Raw genomic sequence first — 17,240 nt, 5'->3', positions numbered from 1 at the left:
AAATATAATATCGTTAAGTAAAACTTATTTCTTTAATAAACACTTCCAAACACAGGATGAAATTTGAGACACTTGGTAAAGATGTGACCAGGTCACTGACTATTGTCAGACAGACCAATCTGACAACTGTAAAAGCCTGTCTGTAAAAGTCTGTCTGAGTTTGTAACTGTGAAGCTAAATGATGCAATAAGCATAAATGAGCATGTTGCAACATGAATTTTCCTCACTAGAAATGACTTCAAGCACCTGTTATAACATGAACACTGCAGTTGAATGCTTCAAACAAGTCTAGTTCAACTATACTAATAAGTATAAAAATATTAAAGTGCCAAGAGGACAAGAAACCACCTTGGAGCACTTTAGAGAGTCAAAAGAGTATTGCTTTTAACAGGTTTTTTATGATTTTTGAGAGGTTATAACTTTTTATTAGTGCAATACACAAGAAACTTTTTTATTTGCCATAAACATTTATAAAAAGTTATACAAATTTGAAATTTTTATCACCAGCCCCATCAGTTATTTGAAGCCAAAATCTGAATTTAAAAAAAAAAAATAGTTTTCAAAAATTCATTAAAATTTAGGGATAACTATATCACCATCAATATTATTTATAGTAAAACTACTAACATATACCTACATATAAATAATTCAAACTGTATATTGCATCCCTGCCTCTTGAAAAAAATTACCAAAAATGAAATTTCACTGTTTTTCATATTCAACTTTATTGGTAATTTTTTCATAGAAAGAAATACCACTGGACCAATATTTTATCCTGAGAAAATATGAGTAAGTTGCTTTTTGTTTCATCCTTCCAGGACTAATAATTTTTTAGTTATGATTTTTTCTGTAAACCATTACAATCACAAAAATAGGTGTGCACACTGTAACAAAAATGACCGCCACAGATAAACTGCATAAATAGAAAATTAAAAAAAAAAAATAGTTTCAAGGTCCTGAGACATGTAGAAAACAGTTGGGTAAGTTTCAATTTTTTTTTCAAATGATCAAGCACAACCACCCTTCAGTCACTTCAAATGGATTGACCCAAAGATGATTTAAAATCTACTTCCAGAAATAAAGGTTTTCTAAATGTGATCACATAAAAATGATCTTTGCATACTTATTTAGCATAAGAAGTTGCTGTAACATGTAGCATCATTTGTAATATGTATTACTTTTTATTAAATTACAGATATTATTTATTTAATAGTTACACTTATTTGCAAAACTTATAAAAATCTGATAAGAAATTTCTTTAGAAATTGAAGTGTTTAATAGTTATTTCTGTACTTTTTGAACTCTTTCAAGGTTAATAAATTGTAAAGTTAATTGAAAAACTAACCTAAAGTAAGGTTAATGCTAATACAGTTTGAGTTATTTACACCTTCTATGCAAATGCATGTTTAATCTAGTTTTAAAATTTCTTTATTATCTATCTTTATATACGAGGTATGTGATAGAAAGTAATGAGACTGACTTTTTACTTACCAAAGTTTTTATTTTTTTTCAAACAACAATATTATCCCCTTCAAAGTAGTTCCCTTGGGCAGCTATACACTGGCAGAGTTGTTGTTCCCACTCCTAGCAGCACTGGAAGGCTTCAACTGGTAGGGCTTTTAACGAGTCGGTCACAGTCTTTTGGATGTTCTCCAGAGTTCCAAAATGACGTCGTTTTAAGACATGTTTCAATTTCGGGAAAAGGAAATGTCACAAGGACTAAAATCAGGTGAATAGTGGGGGGGGGGGTTGAGGAACCGTAGTTAAAAATTCCCTGATGGAATTGGCCGTGTGACACGGGGCATTGTCATGATGAAGCATCCACTTGTCTGCAATATCTGGTCTCACACGAATCACTCTTTTCCTGAGCCTTTCAAGGGCACCTTTGTAAAATACTTGGTTGACAGTTTGTCCTGGAGGAACAAATTCTTTATGCACGATACCCCTACTGTCAAAAAGCAACTCAGCATGGTTTTGATCTTTGATTTGCTCATTCAACACTTTTTTTGGTCTAGGAGATGACTGAGTGTGCCACTCTTCGCTTTGCCGCTTTGTTTCAGGATCATACTCAAATATCCAGGATTCATCACCTGTGATCACACGATTGAAGAATTCTTGGTCATTGTCAATCCTGAAGATCAACGCACATGTTTCTTTGATTGTCCTTCTGTTCCGTTGTGAGGTTTTCCAGCACCACTTTCGCATGTCCAAATCATCTGTCAAAATTTGATGTACGGTAAAAGTGTTTAACTGTTCTCTCATCACCCTTATTTTTAAACGATGGTCTGATCTCACAAGAACCGTCACATGTTCGAACATTTTCGTCAGATTTTGAAGTTGAAGGTCTCCCTGAGCGAGGTTGATCTTCAACACGTTCTCGGCGTTCCAAGAATGAGTTGTGCAAGCAGAAAACTTGTGCTCTTGATAAGCAATGTTCCCCATAGGCCTGTTTCAACTTTTTTCAAAGGTCACAATCGTGGATTCCCCTTAACACAAAACTTGATTGCACAACATTGCTCTAAATTCTGATGTTCCATTTTCGTAATACACCACAAAAACACAACTTCACTGATGGCGCTGTCAAAAATAATGTGTTGGCTGAACGGAGTTGAAACTCGTACTGAGCATGTGGAAGGGATGACCAAACCGGTCCTAGCACAGACCGGTAGACAGAGCATTGCCAGATAGCTCACAGTGTTACCAATCTCGTTACTTTTCTTACACACCTTGTATGTTACTTTTTATAAAGATTCTAAAAGTTATGAAATTGTGAATAACTTTTAGAATCTTTATAAAAAATCGGATGTAATAATAACAAAGAAAAGAAGAAATTAGAGAAGAATTTATAAAAATAATCAGTTTTTAAATGATTCACAAAATATAGTTTTTTAGTCTGGTAAAATTAGCTGATATAAGTTGCTCTGTTTGTGCTAACAAACCCATGATATATATATTTTACTCTCTTGTCTTCATTAAAGTACAAAATTGGTTAGTTGTGGATTTTTATAACATTTTTCAACTAAAACTGTTTTAAATGTTAATTCGTTTACATCCTCCCCTCACATCATCTCATTTAAGATTTTTGTTATATTCTTATACTAAAGAAAAAAGTTATCCATTTAACAAAAAAAAAATGTGTATGATATGTCCAATTTTTTATAAAAATCTATGAAATTGTAAACATTTTCCTACTCAAGAGTTAACACACGTAAACATAGATAATAAATATTTTACAATTTGGCATAAAATAAGTTAGTTAAATTATCAAATAAATAAAACTTATTGGTAAATTGATAAAGAATTTAATCCTAAGAAAATTCATGTAAATAAAGTCAACAATTAATAAATAATATGCAAGAAAATAATATATTCCTTAAAGCAGAACAATACATACCGATATAGAAAATACTGAATTATAGTTTTAATCTAAAATGAACAGCCTTCTATTATTGGATAAATTGTAAAAACAGACTAAACTTCAACAACCAAATAAAACAGCCAGATTTATTCTAATATTACATCAACTGTTAAAAATATCCGCCCGCCATCATGAAAAACATATTTCAGCATAGCGAGTTACAGATGAGATTTTTAGCATTCTTGGGTTGTCTATTTTTTTTTCTTCCATGACCCAACTGATTCTCTGTAAAAATTCCATTTGCATTTTCTGATTTTTATGCATAAACTAATGCTTTCATATATCCCACCCAAAAAGGAACTCAAGGGATTCATATCAGGTGATCTAGCTGGTCATAATTGAGGTTCACCCCACCTTGACAGATCTAGCAGTTAGGAAATGTTTTATTCAAATAATTAATAACAGGACCATAAAAGTGGGCCCGTGTGCCAGTGTGTTGGAAATATATATCAGTTCTTGTACTAAGTGAAAACTACTCTAAAAATACTGACAGCTCATTTTGAAGAATGTTCAGGAAACTATCAAACTATTCACAAGTCTATCATTGACAATGTGAGGTCCAATAAGAACACCTATTATCTCACACCAGACTTTTACTGAAAAACAGGGCTCGAAATTAGTTTCAATGGTTTCACAAAAATTTTAATGTTTCTAAAAATTTTTGTTTTCTGTATAGTTTATCCCACTTTGCGTAAATAATGCTTCATCTATAAATAATATCAGTGATAGAAGCAAATTGTTTTGTAAAACCACTGACAATAATTCAGCCGAAGGAGAATGTAATCTATCACCTTCTTCAAGACATTGAACTGGTTGAGAATGATAGCAACTTCATTGTGTAACGCCTGCCAGATACTGTAGTGTGGAATTTCCAAATGTGCAGATAATCTACAAGTACTAATACTTGGATTTCACTCTATTATATGTAAAACCTGCTCATTTGTATTTGTTTCCTGTTCAGATATTACATTAAATGTTCCATTTTCTCCTAGATACTAGTAAGAATCTGCAAATAATTGCCAGTTAGAAATTTTTCGACCAGGATATCCACAACAATATTCTTCAATGGCTCATGTCACACTGCCGTTACAAAAGCTATAGATGAAATGAATGTTGGAATATTCCAGATTTTCAAACTTATAACAATTCTCTTTTACTACAAAATAAATCACTAATTATCATTAGCTTTTAAAATCAGTGCAAATGAACTACTTAAATTCACATAAATAAAAAATGCAAACTTCACAAATTAAATGAAATTTTATGCTGCAAAATGCTCTCAATAAACAAATACAGCACACTGAAGCAAGATTCTGAATCATAACAACAATGTTTGAAAATTATGTTTGTAATCTATTACGATAATAGTCAAAACTGACTAGCTTCTCTAAAGAATTTTTGGACCCCCATGTTTATATGAACATTTTTCATTATTTTAATGAGTAAAATATGCCTATGCAGTTTAGCAGAATCCTCCTAGGTGACTGTATAGATTTTATATATAAATATGTTACAGTAGATTTGATAAATCCAGTAATTATCCATAATTCATCTCCGATGAAATGTTGGGGAGTCACATATATAATTTGTATATTTAACGTTAATTAGACGTGGTTTGCCAGTGAAGGAGGAGCATAGGTTATGTTTGGTTAGGTTATGGTTAATCTAACCAAACATAACCAATGCTCACTAACCTCGAATAATTAAAAGTAATGTTTTGATTATTTAAATAATTAATTTATTAATTGCTGCTATGTTAGCGCTGTTATTTCATTATGAAAAAAATATAAAATGATTGGTTTATTTAATAAACTGCTATATATAAATTAATTATTTTAACATTGGAGGCAATCACCAGATTAATCAAATTTACCTTAACCTAATGTTTTAGATCAATATATTTTGCATGTGTATTTTTATTAGATTCGTAAATTCATTTTAAAGTGAACGTCCCTCAAATATTTATATCTTCATGGTACATTTTATTAGTCAACAAGGCCCACAAAATTTTTTAATTTTTTACATACAGTTGAAAAATACTAGTACTCAAAAACAAAGTTTCATTTAAGTCTTGCATTCCTTTCCTTAAAAAATTTTAATTTTTTTAAAATTTTATTTCTATTGGGCAAAGAAAGACATTAAGTTACAAGCAGAAATAAAGACTAAGAGAAAACCATATTACTTAAAATTTTAAAGTAATATGAGATTAATTCCTGAAAGAATTTGTTGCTTTTATTGAACATTAAAGTAATACACAGTACATTAATACATATACAACGAAAAGAAAATGCTAAAAGCATTATAGAAAAGAATTTGTTCACCTAAATATCAAGACATAAACATACTTTGGTAATAAAAGGTCTTATCTTATTAATATAAGATAGAAAAAATACATATGCAATCGGTCCAGTTTTAGTACTGGCAGTGAGGATTTGTTAAGTTATGTAATTCATAAACCAATTAAATAAAACTATATGTCCTTGAACAAACAAAAGAATTCTATCAAAAAATTATAAATAAAAAAAATTACAGCTGTATTTTTAGAAATAGTTAATATTATTTTTTCTAAGAAATTTAACTTCACTACCAGATAGTACAGATTAAAATAAAGCATGATTTTTTTCGTTTAATATATATTAAAAACTATTAGTTTTTTTGCTGACCTTGACATACTGATAACCTACAAGGTTGTTAATTCATTCAAATTACCCTTATCAGAACCTCCAAATTAAATTTTTTGATACGGGTAGGTCAGTTCCAAATCCTACCTTGTACAAAGTTTTATCTTTAATAACAAAAAAAAAAGAAATAGACAGGCCAATTTCTCAAAATAAAACTTTCAAGATCAATCTCGGGAAGAGATATTATTGGAAAAAAGTGATTTGTTATATAAACTACATTTCCCATTAAAACACTTTTATCACAAAAAATCTGCTAGCAATATAAGTGTTCTCTAACGGGATAAAAAAAAGAACACATTAAAAAAGCATGGTCATAGAAAAATGTTTTTGGTTAAGCACAACCCACACGCATCCACCACTTCTTTCAATTGTTGTTAAGGATCAAATAATAAATGAGTCAGAAGAAGCAGGATAGGGATAAGCCAATACTTGATTTTCTGGAATGTTAATTGTGGATTGTGTTGAACTGCTTCTCTTGTCATTTCACTGACATCTGGGTAGGAAAGGCTTCTACTTAAACTGGAACAAACGATTTTTAGTTGTGATGTACATGAATATGTACAACGTGATGTAATGTGTGTCAGAATAAACAATGAACACTAAAGAAAGATAAAAAAATTCCTTCTAACACCACTAATGATAAAATTAATAACAAAGCACAGTTGTTCTTCAGAAAAAAATGATTTCAGAAACAATACTAAATAAAAACATTACAATTGAAAACCCTTACTCCATACCCATTACATCAAACGAAAAAAAAATTACATAAATGTTACCTTACCTAAAATCTGTTATCGTGTTAGTAGTCGCTGGCTGGGCTGATGCTGTTTGTGGAGTAGCCAAAGGCTCAGGGGTGGCAGAGAACACCGCCCCTGAAGGGAGCTTCCCAACGTCCCCATTCATGTACACGTATCCTAAAAACAAAAATTAAGAGTATGTTAAATAGAAATTCCCCGAAAAATTATGTAAACTACTAAATAACACGCATAAAGATGAACTGCTCAAAAATTACACCTTACTATATTATTTTTAAATATTTTGACAATTTCTTTCTACTACTGTAGAAAGAAACAGTAACCTATTAAAATCTGGGATTTTACTGTAATATCAGTTATCGGGTATTCTAAATTACTCTGATCACTCGAACTCGATCACCCGGTACCTGGTGTTTTAAGCCTCGCGCCTACATCAGTCTGCCAACTGTAGATGCAAAATTTGTTCTACAAAGTTCTGAAATTAAATTAGTTTAATTAGTGCCGACCGTCGTCGCTAATACCGCCACACCAGCGTGAATTAAATACGATATGCGCGTGCGCTTTGTGGTTAGAATCATTGAATTAAATAAAATGATAAATATTTTTAATTAAGTTGTATGTGTATGTGTGTAGCCGTGAATGAGAAACAACCCACAGTTGTAGGACTTAACCGGAATGCGGCTTAGCCGCGTCCTACAACTGGGTTAGTCAGCTTTATATATATATATATTTTTTATATTTTCAAAAGAATTGCATATATAACACATGATTTTAAAGACATGTATGTGTACATATATATACCGTATTTAATCATGTACAACGTGTTTTCTCGTAAGACGCGCACTTGAAGAAAAATTGTGTAGTTTTTGGTAAAAAATTAATACGTTAAATTTTCAACTGATTTACATTTATTTTTTATACAAACGCAGCTTTAGCCGTGTGATGGGGAACTCCTATAACTGTGTTGTCAGCTTTTTTATTCTTTCATCCTTGAATTAAAGGAGTGGTGATCCTCTGGTTTTGTGAAAATGCCCTGACATATCTTTTGTTTCCCATGGGAAGTCGCATTAAAACCGAAATTAGCAGCAGATAACATACTGGTAAAGTTATCCTTCTATTCCTAATTAAATGAAATCCAATCCAAACTATGTTCAAAATACACCAAATTAAACACACTTTCTATATGCAAAACAGACATGCTTTAAAGCCCTTCTTCATCTGTTTTTTTATCAAATGGATATCTGGATAATAAAAATTCTACTTGTAAAACAACAATTTCATCCAGTTACTTTCACTAAATCCTAGACCAGTGATTCCCATACTGTGCGCCGTGGTCTCTTCACAAGGGTGCCACAAAATATTGTAAAAGCTTCGTAATTAATTGAACCAAGACATTTATAATTATTAATTTAATGTTAATACAGTAAAAAAATAATGAATATTAACAGTTCACAATAAAATATTAATTAACATATTCACAAAAATAAAAAACAAACTGAAAAATTAAATTTAAAACAAGAGGTAAATAATATTACACAGTACTGTCAACAACAATTTATTACCTATTTCAAAGTACAATAAATAAAAGTAAATACTAAAGAACTTAACGTAAGTAATGTAATGTAGAACATGAACAGCGATAATAAATGCGAATATAACATCAATAATATTAATCATCTTAATGGACTTTGCCTTTGAGGACATTTTCTTTAAAAATATTACTACTATCAGAGTTGAACCAGATATAAACAAATTTGTCATACTCCAAATCAGTGAAATCTTGTTGTTCCTAATTTTTTTTTATTATTATTATTATTAGTAGTAGTAGTCGTAGCAGTATTTACATGCATTAGATATTATTTTATATTATTTAAACAAGATTTCCCTGATTAGAGTAGGCAATCTACCTAAACTGTAAATGTCGCATATTATTTAGGCAAAATAACAATTAAGGTATTGATTATGAGTAATACACCTGTTAATGAGAAGATTCTTGAAATGAAGTGGATATTAAAGATGAAGGATTCATACCATCTATTAGTTTGTGGTCATTTTATTTTTTTAACGTGTTATATATATTATATTTACTGGATTTAATGAAAATAGCACGAAAATCTCAATTGTCATGGGTTGGTGGTTGTTACCTTTTGATCTTAACGCATTCAATGCTGAGCACTTGCAACTCCAAGGTCTATGCAAACATGCAAACTGCTGATCAAGAACATACGTGTAGTAGAACAGTGGCTTTTCTAACTCTACTGATGGAGGTCAGCGAGCTACTGTTGACTCAATATCGTATGTAAGTGCATCAGAAACGTTTATACAGGTGAGCAACCCATAATGAAACCACTACGCAACACTATTTATGAAAAACTCTCACACAACTAGCGCGACTAGTGGATGTATATCTTACTACTGATTGTTGCTGCCGTTTGTCAGGTGGTTACCCATCAGTTCAGTGTATGTTTTGTCCCCGTGCAGTATTGTTGAGTACAGTTGTGATTGTGTACAATTTCTTATTCAATCTAGGAGAGGATAGCTTCAGTTGAGGTCTATATTCGTTCTGGATCGAATTGATGCATCAAGTATTCGTACAAAAACATTCTAATGCCTCTATCCCAGAAAAGAGTAGGATAGATGATTTAGTTAAAAAATGGCGTAAAACAGGTTCGGTTTCAAATGCAAAACAAAATATGCAACCTTCCACTAGGACTCCACAAGCCATAGCCGATATTGAAAGAATTACCGCTAGGCCAAAAAAATCACTACGCAAAGTTATCCCAACAATCTGATGTTACATACACATCTTGTCATAAAAGTTTTCATGAATTAAAATTGAAACCATACCGCATTGCTACTGAATGACACAGACAACGGAGCTTTCAGCAGAGGACGATGGCCTACATGTTCCTCAGAGTTGTCTACTTGCGATTTTTTTCCTTTGAGACTACTTAAAGAAGAGAGTTTATACATCTAAGCCCCACAATATTGATGAACTGAAGGTGAACATTCAACGAGAAATCGACTTAATTGACAACAAAGTTTTGCGTCAAGAGGACTCTCAATATAAGTCAAGCACAAAAGTGCATCGATGCCCAGGATGGTCATTTTGAACAACTTTTGTAATAATAACGTAAATAAATGCAACAACTAAATTATATTTTATGTTTTTCTATTTAATTTACCCGTATCTTACCGATTCTGCAGCGCTTATGTTACGGGTTCGGTTTTATGTTGCTCACCCTGTATTTTGTTACTGCTCAATTCATTTGAGTTACAATGAACCGGCTTTTTTGGTGGAATTTTAAATTTATGTGGCACTTTTGAAAGAGATAGGTTTACAAAAAATAAATTTATTTTATAAATTATTTGTACTTCAGTTAGTACTGATTAGACAATTATGTTTTATTTTTTTACTTTTATTTTTATAATTATATATTGATACTATTATTTTCATTTTAAATTAATACTTGTTGAAAATTATTTAAACAACCAAAATGTATATCGCCTGCATAATAAAATGTACAGTCCATAAATATTTTTAATTTTATTATTATTCTTTTAAATAAAAGTTAAAATACTACATATTATTCATTATGTGTTTAAAATGTAAATAGTATATATAGGTATTTTACTTGTTTGTCAGATCTATTCTAAAATGTTCAGAGGAACTTACGTAAAAACTAATTTTCATGTCGTAAACAAAGTGATATAAAAAATTCTAAATCAATTATTGATATACGGAATAAACTGAGGATTTATTGCACATAAATAAAACACGGATTTTACTTTTTATAAGTAAAATCCGCGAACTTAGTCTTAATATATTTTTTCTTATATCCATTAATGTTTCATTATTAGTATAAATCCAGTGCTTTTTTGTCTACCGTGCGCACCACACACTAGTGCGAAGTCATGTTTTTCGATTTTATCTAATGTTTTGAATCCTAAGACATAAAAAAGTTAATGACTAATATACTTAAGTGAGTTAAAAACAAAAAAATAATTCAGCATGGAAGGTTAATACACTGATGAAAAGCAGGCAGTAATATTTTAAAATGACGTACAGAGAAATCTTGGTCTGACCACCAGAATTAAAAACACAGGTGTACATTATTATTTTTTCTTTTAAGACTATTAAGCTAACACATAGCTTCTGATGCATCTTCTTAATTATCGATATAAAGAGTAATAGTTTCTCACATAACATTGTATTACAAATTCACAAAGCCCTAGTGTACCTTTGCTGTACTGTTCTATTGCCAAGAGATTTTGTAAAAAGTTTATCAGATAAAAAAAAACTGATTTATAGTAGAAATCATAGGCACCATTCTACATTAACCCTAAAACAGATATAATATGTTGGCAGTTAGTGTAAAAGTCCAATGTTTGTAAACAGACTAGACTGCATGAGTATAAGGGCATGAATGTTGATGTTCAAAACCGAACATAATGATGGATGCAACAACTGATGATTATTGCCAACCTTGTACTCTGAAATGAAGTATTTGATAATATCAAATCAGATTTTGCCAAGTTAAATGATTATAAATTAGTAATAGCCCATAATGTACAACAAATGCAATATTGAATAATATTTCACAAAATTTAGTAATTTTGGTCTTTTACTTCTTTCCTCTGGAATCAAAGCATTAAACCTTTGCTTTTTCTTCTTCCAGAATTGAATGAGTGTTTCAGATACATAAGAATTAAAAAAAAAGCATAATAACAGTTTCCTTTTACAACCTTTATCACACTCTGTTATAAATGAAAAAGCAATTATCCACTTTCATTAACTATGTATCAGTCACCAAAAGTAACACACTAATTTATGTAAAAAGGAATTTTTACAAAATTAATTTCAAATATTCATAAATTTCCACTACAAGCCTGAATGAATTATATATATATATATATATATATATATATATATATATATATATATATTCATAAATGAAAAAAACCTGCCATAAAAATGGTTTAATAAGTAACTGGGACATAAGTAAATCATTCAAATATTTAATAATGAAACAACAAACATCAAAGTGTTAAAAGCACTTTTTCAATTATAAATCTGAAAATCACTGAAAATTCTTTTTTTGTCAAATGGCAAAAATACTGTATTGGATATAGGTACACGAAAGGAGTTTATCACAAGTAATTTTTGGAAATGGCAAAGAGATTATCAAGAATAACAATCGGCCAGGTCAGGTTAAGTATGACGGTGAGAAGAAATATGGTTTTCTATTACCTTCTTCAATGAGATGAATATGAGAAGCAAATTTTTTAAAATGCTGGAGATATTTGGCCCCCTACAAATTGACATCATGTTGCACATCACAGAGGGTACATTCTCAAATCTAGAGGGAAATGAAAATGTTAAAAGCAAATATTAGTTTCTCTTCTAGTCATCGATACAAACATTTTTTTTAGTTTAGACATTATTTTATTTTATCTATTAAATAAAAACTTATTTTGTTTAATTCTTGGAGAAAAATGGTCTGGTAAAAATAATACAAACTAACCAACCATCTTTCAAAATTAGAACAACCAATAAATGAGGCAATTTTTTAGAGTGCAAAAAATTTATAAAATAAATAAATATAAATAACCATTTATTAAAATTAATAAAGAGACTGTTCATTTTTCACTGAAATCCGATTGACTACTTTGTTTTTAAATAAAGCTGTAGCTGCAGTGGTGTTAATACGCAAGTACCTAATTTTACTTTGTACACACAAAGTTATTAAAATGTGACGAGACTACCACAATAGAAATATAAAATTGCTTGACAGAAATGAACATTTAGCTTAACATAAAATTAGCTTGATATGATACACATTTCAACTAAACAATAAAAATCATTAATAGTCAAGAGAAAGTAAACTGTTTTGCCACAGAGTTAAAGAACTCCCAGTAGAATGACTATTAGACAGCATTTTTAAACAAGAAGTAAATTTTTGAAAAATTACAAAGGGCTTTACACTTATTTTGAGTTCTATTATTTATTCATAAAATTATAGAAAACTCATACAATTTTTTTTTATATAAATCACTAACTCTGCAATTAATTAAGAATTTATATGTACAATGTTCAAATTATTGGGAATGTTAACAATTATGAATGACTTAAAACACTAGATTACAAACATCTACGGAAAATTTTATTTTGAAAAATATTTTAGCAAAAAAGTGTATTGTATTATATTTAGAACACTCAGCATCATTATAATATTTTTTTAATAAATTTACCTGCCATATGAAGTATCACCTAAGATATACAACTTCCTGCAGATTTGTTTTTCAAGCCATAAAGACACTTCAACAGAATCACAAAGAGAATCAGGAAACTGTAAACATACCCTGTTCAAAAAGTGAAAATTAACTAAAAGGTTGTAGTTATTAATTTCTTTATAAAAAAAAAATAAAAAAAGGTATTATTTAGAAATCCTCACTATCAGATGAATACTAATCAACTGAAATGCCTGTTTATAGTATCCCGTATCATCTCAACACAAGTTCAATTTTATCACAGTACACTTGGAAAAGATTTAATTAACTAGTTTTACAGTGCAAAAAGCATAAAAGTGCAAAGTAAAAAATGTACGTGACCATAAGTGGAATTCAGGCTAATACAAATTAAATTTTTTTATCACAGAACTTTAAATGGAACTCATTTTTAAAACAATTCTCTGATTTGGTGTACTAAGAAGAAAACAAATTAATGTAAAGATGTAAAAGTATAAGCGCCAGACTGTTACAGTGATAGTTCAAAAAGCACATAAACATTGGAGAGTTTAAGACAGTAACTTCTAGGGTTAAAACATAAAAAATTTAAACAATAAATCTACATCTACAACACTGTGTGATGCATGTACATGTGTTTGCTATACCAAATAAGGAGCTTGTGTTTCTATATCTTAAAGAAAGCATAGTAGCTGTGAGCTCTTTGGCAGAGAACTTGAACACTTTTGAACCTGCATGGTAAACATCTACACTATCTGCCACTTTTGATTTATTTATCATCATTTAGTGCAACTGCGTATGTTGTGTGCTGAAATAATGCTACATATAAAAGTTGATTAATGCATTTGTTCATACTTAATATACCATAGTAGATATAATTAGGGTCAAAAAATACAAGATCTAAATGTCAGAAAGCGGGTTTTAACAGCAGGTGACCCATGCAAGATTAAAGTTTGTACTCTATCATCAATACTATAGACAATTAACTATAAGTTTTGTGAGTTATGGAGACCTGTTCAGTTGCTACTCCATTCTGTGGAAAGAAGTTAAGTTTAAGGTAAGAGTTAAGGTTACACCTTTTGTGGGGGGATTTTAGGGATAAATTACCAAGGTTTGGCAATACTTAACACCATCTTGTAGGGCACCTAACCGAATTTATGTTTAGGACATTTGAGCCAATTTATGTTTAAATGGAAATGTGGTCACTACAGAGAGAGACTATACTACATGTTCCATTCATGCTAGTAGTCATACGATGACAGTCACCTTACAACCATTAACAGGTGACTCTTGAATCCAACTCTGAGTCTACTAAGGTTAGTTTATAGTTTATTCCTCTCTCCACAAAACTCCAACCTTAACCTTAACCCTAATCTCTCTCCATAGAACCGGATTAGCATCTCAACACATTACTATAACTCAAAAACTAATTACTAATTAACTAGAGTACTGATAAAACTGCAAATTTATTTTCTAAAATTTAGATCTTCTGTTTTTCTGATTCTAAGCATATCTAGAATTTAACTTCAACAAATACTCAATGTGTAATCTGATTGATAGATATTTTAATCTGATCTATTAAGGTACAGAAGTGGCACTATTAATTTTAAATCACTTGAAACACTCACAACATTAAATAGTATACATGAGAAAGTTTGCAGTATATCAAATGATATGAATACTAACCAACTGTAGCAACTGCAGCCGAACTTATTGACAGAATCTGGTCGTTCTAGTAGACGGATTGGGCTAATTTTTTTTTTATTCTGTTTAGAATGACCCACATATTCGTCATCGGACCTCAAACTAGAGTCTTCTCTGAGAATCTTTAAAAAATCCTAATTTATTCCTTAATTGAGAAAATTTGCAAGGTTATTACTCGCTTGAAGACTTATGTGATCGGTTCATTCAGAGCAGAATGAAAAAAAAACACCCGATCCGTACAATAAAACATCTGGACGGAATGGAAATAGATTTTCAGCACGCATTTTACCTGTAGTAGAAAGGAAAAAGAAAAACTTGGGGGTTGGGCGAGACGTTGTAAAAGTAACAGGTTTTTCAATGATTTTTTAAATACATAATATTACTTTGTAATAATAATGCTGCGGACCAGCAAGAGGAGGCTACTAACCTTTGACCAACAGCCTAAATAGTTATTTCATTAATATTGACTTACTGAAACTGTCAATCACAAAAATAAAACATAATTTTGAGTACTTCAAACTTGTGTTCTTAAAAAATGTTATTTATAAAGGTGGCTTATAGTGAGACTGATGTCCCATCACACTTTACAATATACTTTGAATTATTCACTTCCAAAACTATAATCGAGTTTTTAGAGGTATTGATTAAATATGGACATATAACTCATGTTACACTACAATCAAGAATGATAATCAGCTATTGTGCTACAAATATGTAAGCCTACCTCATTCATTTATCTGATACATTTGATTTATTGAAATGAATGCATTTGTGATTAATACAAATTTAAGGGAGCCTTTTTCTTTAGCACCTATAGTGTAGATGTAGCCAGAATGCATGGACAGTATCCAAACTGAATAGAATATTACTATCTTTCTACAAAATCCATGAAAACATTTCTCCAACCCTACTGATCACAAGAGAATTTTTCCACCTCCTGGGAAACTGAAACGATTCTTTTCAAACTAATTATAGGTTGAAATTTGGCCTCAGCTGCCACTTTGAACAGCCAACTTATTAAATAGTTGCTCGTTTCAATATTCAAGTGCCTCTTTACAAATTCGACATAACTGAGACTCGTATAGTATAACTCTAAATCTGATTAACTTGCACATTCACAACTGAACTTAAGAATGGAAATTGAATTTCTTTTCTGTCATTGTTGAAGATAATGAAAAAACAGTGTGGGAAGATCATGCTTTGCTTCCTCTCTCCTAAACAGAGTGAAATTTGAGGAGACATTTGTGTTGACATTCTTAAAAACATTTAAAATGATAATTTTTTAATACAGATCAGAAATTAAATTAAAGCGACAGTCCATCCAGGTAGCAGAGTCCCAATTCACAAAGAAAAAAGAAAGCACGAAAAGCAATCTAAATTCAAAGTAATGCCTTTTTTTTTATTTCTGAGGACTTGTTCACATTGATTGGGTGTCTGATCATCAAACTCTTAAGTCTATGTAAGGCTTATGAACCTCTGTACACAGGTGAGAAGAAAAGACCTGAAATGTGGAAGAGTACTCATGGTTTCACTAAGTCACTACTGTGTCTGTAAATATTTTTTTGTCTAAATATATGAGAGAACTAACTTTTTATGGTTTATGTAGCCCATTGAAAGTAAATGGCTGAAATCATCATCTTGTATTTAAAAATGAGTTTTATAGTAACTTATCTTCAACAAAGAAAAGATATTGGGGCAAGGAAAAATTTCACTAACTATATTTTCTGACTTTCTGTCACGTGAGGAGTAAAGGTAAACAAAATTATTAATTAAACCACACGCATCTCATTTTATTTAGAACCAAAAATTTAACAGAAGGATAAATCAAAACAATAACATAATAATAAACATCATCAGCTTTAGTTTCGTAAACGTCGATAATTCTGTACATAATGATGGCTTAAACATACTCATTCATATATTATATATATTTTATTTATTTATAAGACACCGCATTTTTATTTCTTACAAGGAAGGAGTTGTAGGGATAGTTACATAACACAATGTTAAAACTTAACAAACTAGCCAATCAGTTGCAGCTCACAGCTATATTATAGCAACGGTTTGAAAATATCAAATTTATTATATCATACATAATATATTTATTGGCTTAGTATATGACAATTATTATTTTAATTAAATTATTATATTTAGTAATAATACAACAATTAGGGAAAAGTAATAAATATTAAGTATATATTTTTTCATTTAGATAGTTCAAGAAAAATAATTTAAAAAAAAAAACAATACAAAAAAATGTTATACATTAATTTACCATAAAAATATTGTTACACATAAAAAATTTAACTGCAAATCAAATTTAAAAATGCATTGTTTAATATTTAAAAATAATAAAATGAAATCATATAAAAAAATCTATAATGAATTTATTAACAGTTTGTATGAAGTTTAACACTGTGTAAAAAACCCTTTGAA

General features: G+C 30.1%; 1 protein-coding gene across 6 annotated transcripts in view; it reads right to left on the bottom strand.

The window, feature by feature from the left end:
• Positions 1 to 12,208, bottom strand: part of Larp4B (La-related protein 4B) — a 74,879-nt gene extending 62,671 nt beyond the window's left edge. For 2 of the 6 annotated variants that reach the window (XM_075373987.1, XM_075373991.1), the window contains exons 1-2: positions 12,106 to 12,208; positions 6,881 to 7,013 (exon numbers count right to left, since the gene is read on the bottom strand). In XM_075373987.1, coding sequence (XP_075230102.1) covers positions 6,881 to 7,002 — 122 coding nt within the window. In that variant the 5' untranslated portion in view covers positions 7,003 to 7,013; positions 12,106 to 12,208. The remainder of the gene's footprint in view (positions 1 to 6,880; positions 7,014 to 12,105) is intronic. The other 4 variants (XM_075373989.1, XM_075373988.1, XM_075373986.1 and 1 more) reach the window with 3 other exon arrangements.
• Between the last annotated feature and the right edge of the window lie 5,032 nt (positions 12,209 to 17,240).

Source organism: Lycorma delicatula, chromosome 8 (genome assembly GCF_047948215.1).
Source record: "Lycorma delicatula isolate Av1 chromosome 8, ASM4794821v1, whole genome shotgun sequence".
NCBI classification, from domain to species: Eukaryota; Metazoa; Arthropoda; class Insecta; order Hemiptera; family Fulgoridae; genus Lycorma; species Lycorma delicatula.
The sequence above is the reverse complement of the archived record's forward strand: the minus strand, read 5'-3'. Positions and strand labels throughout refer to the sequence as shown.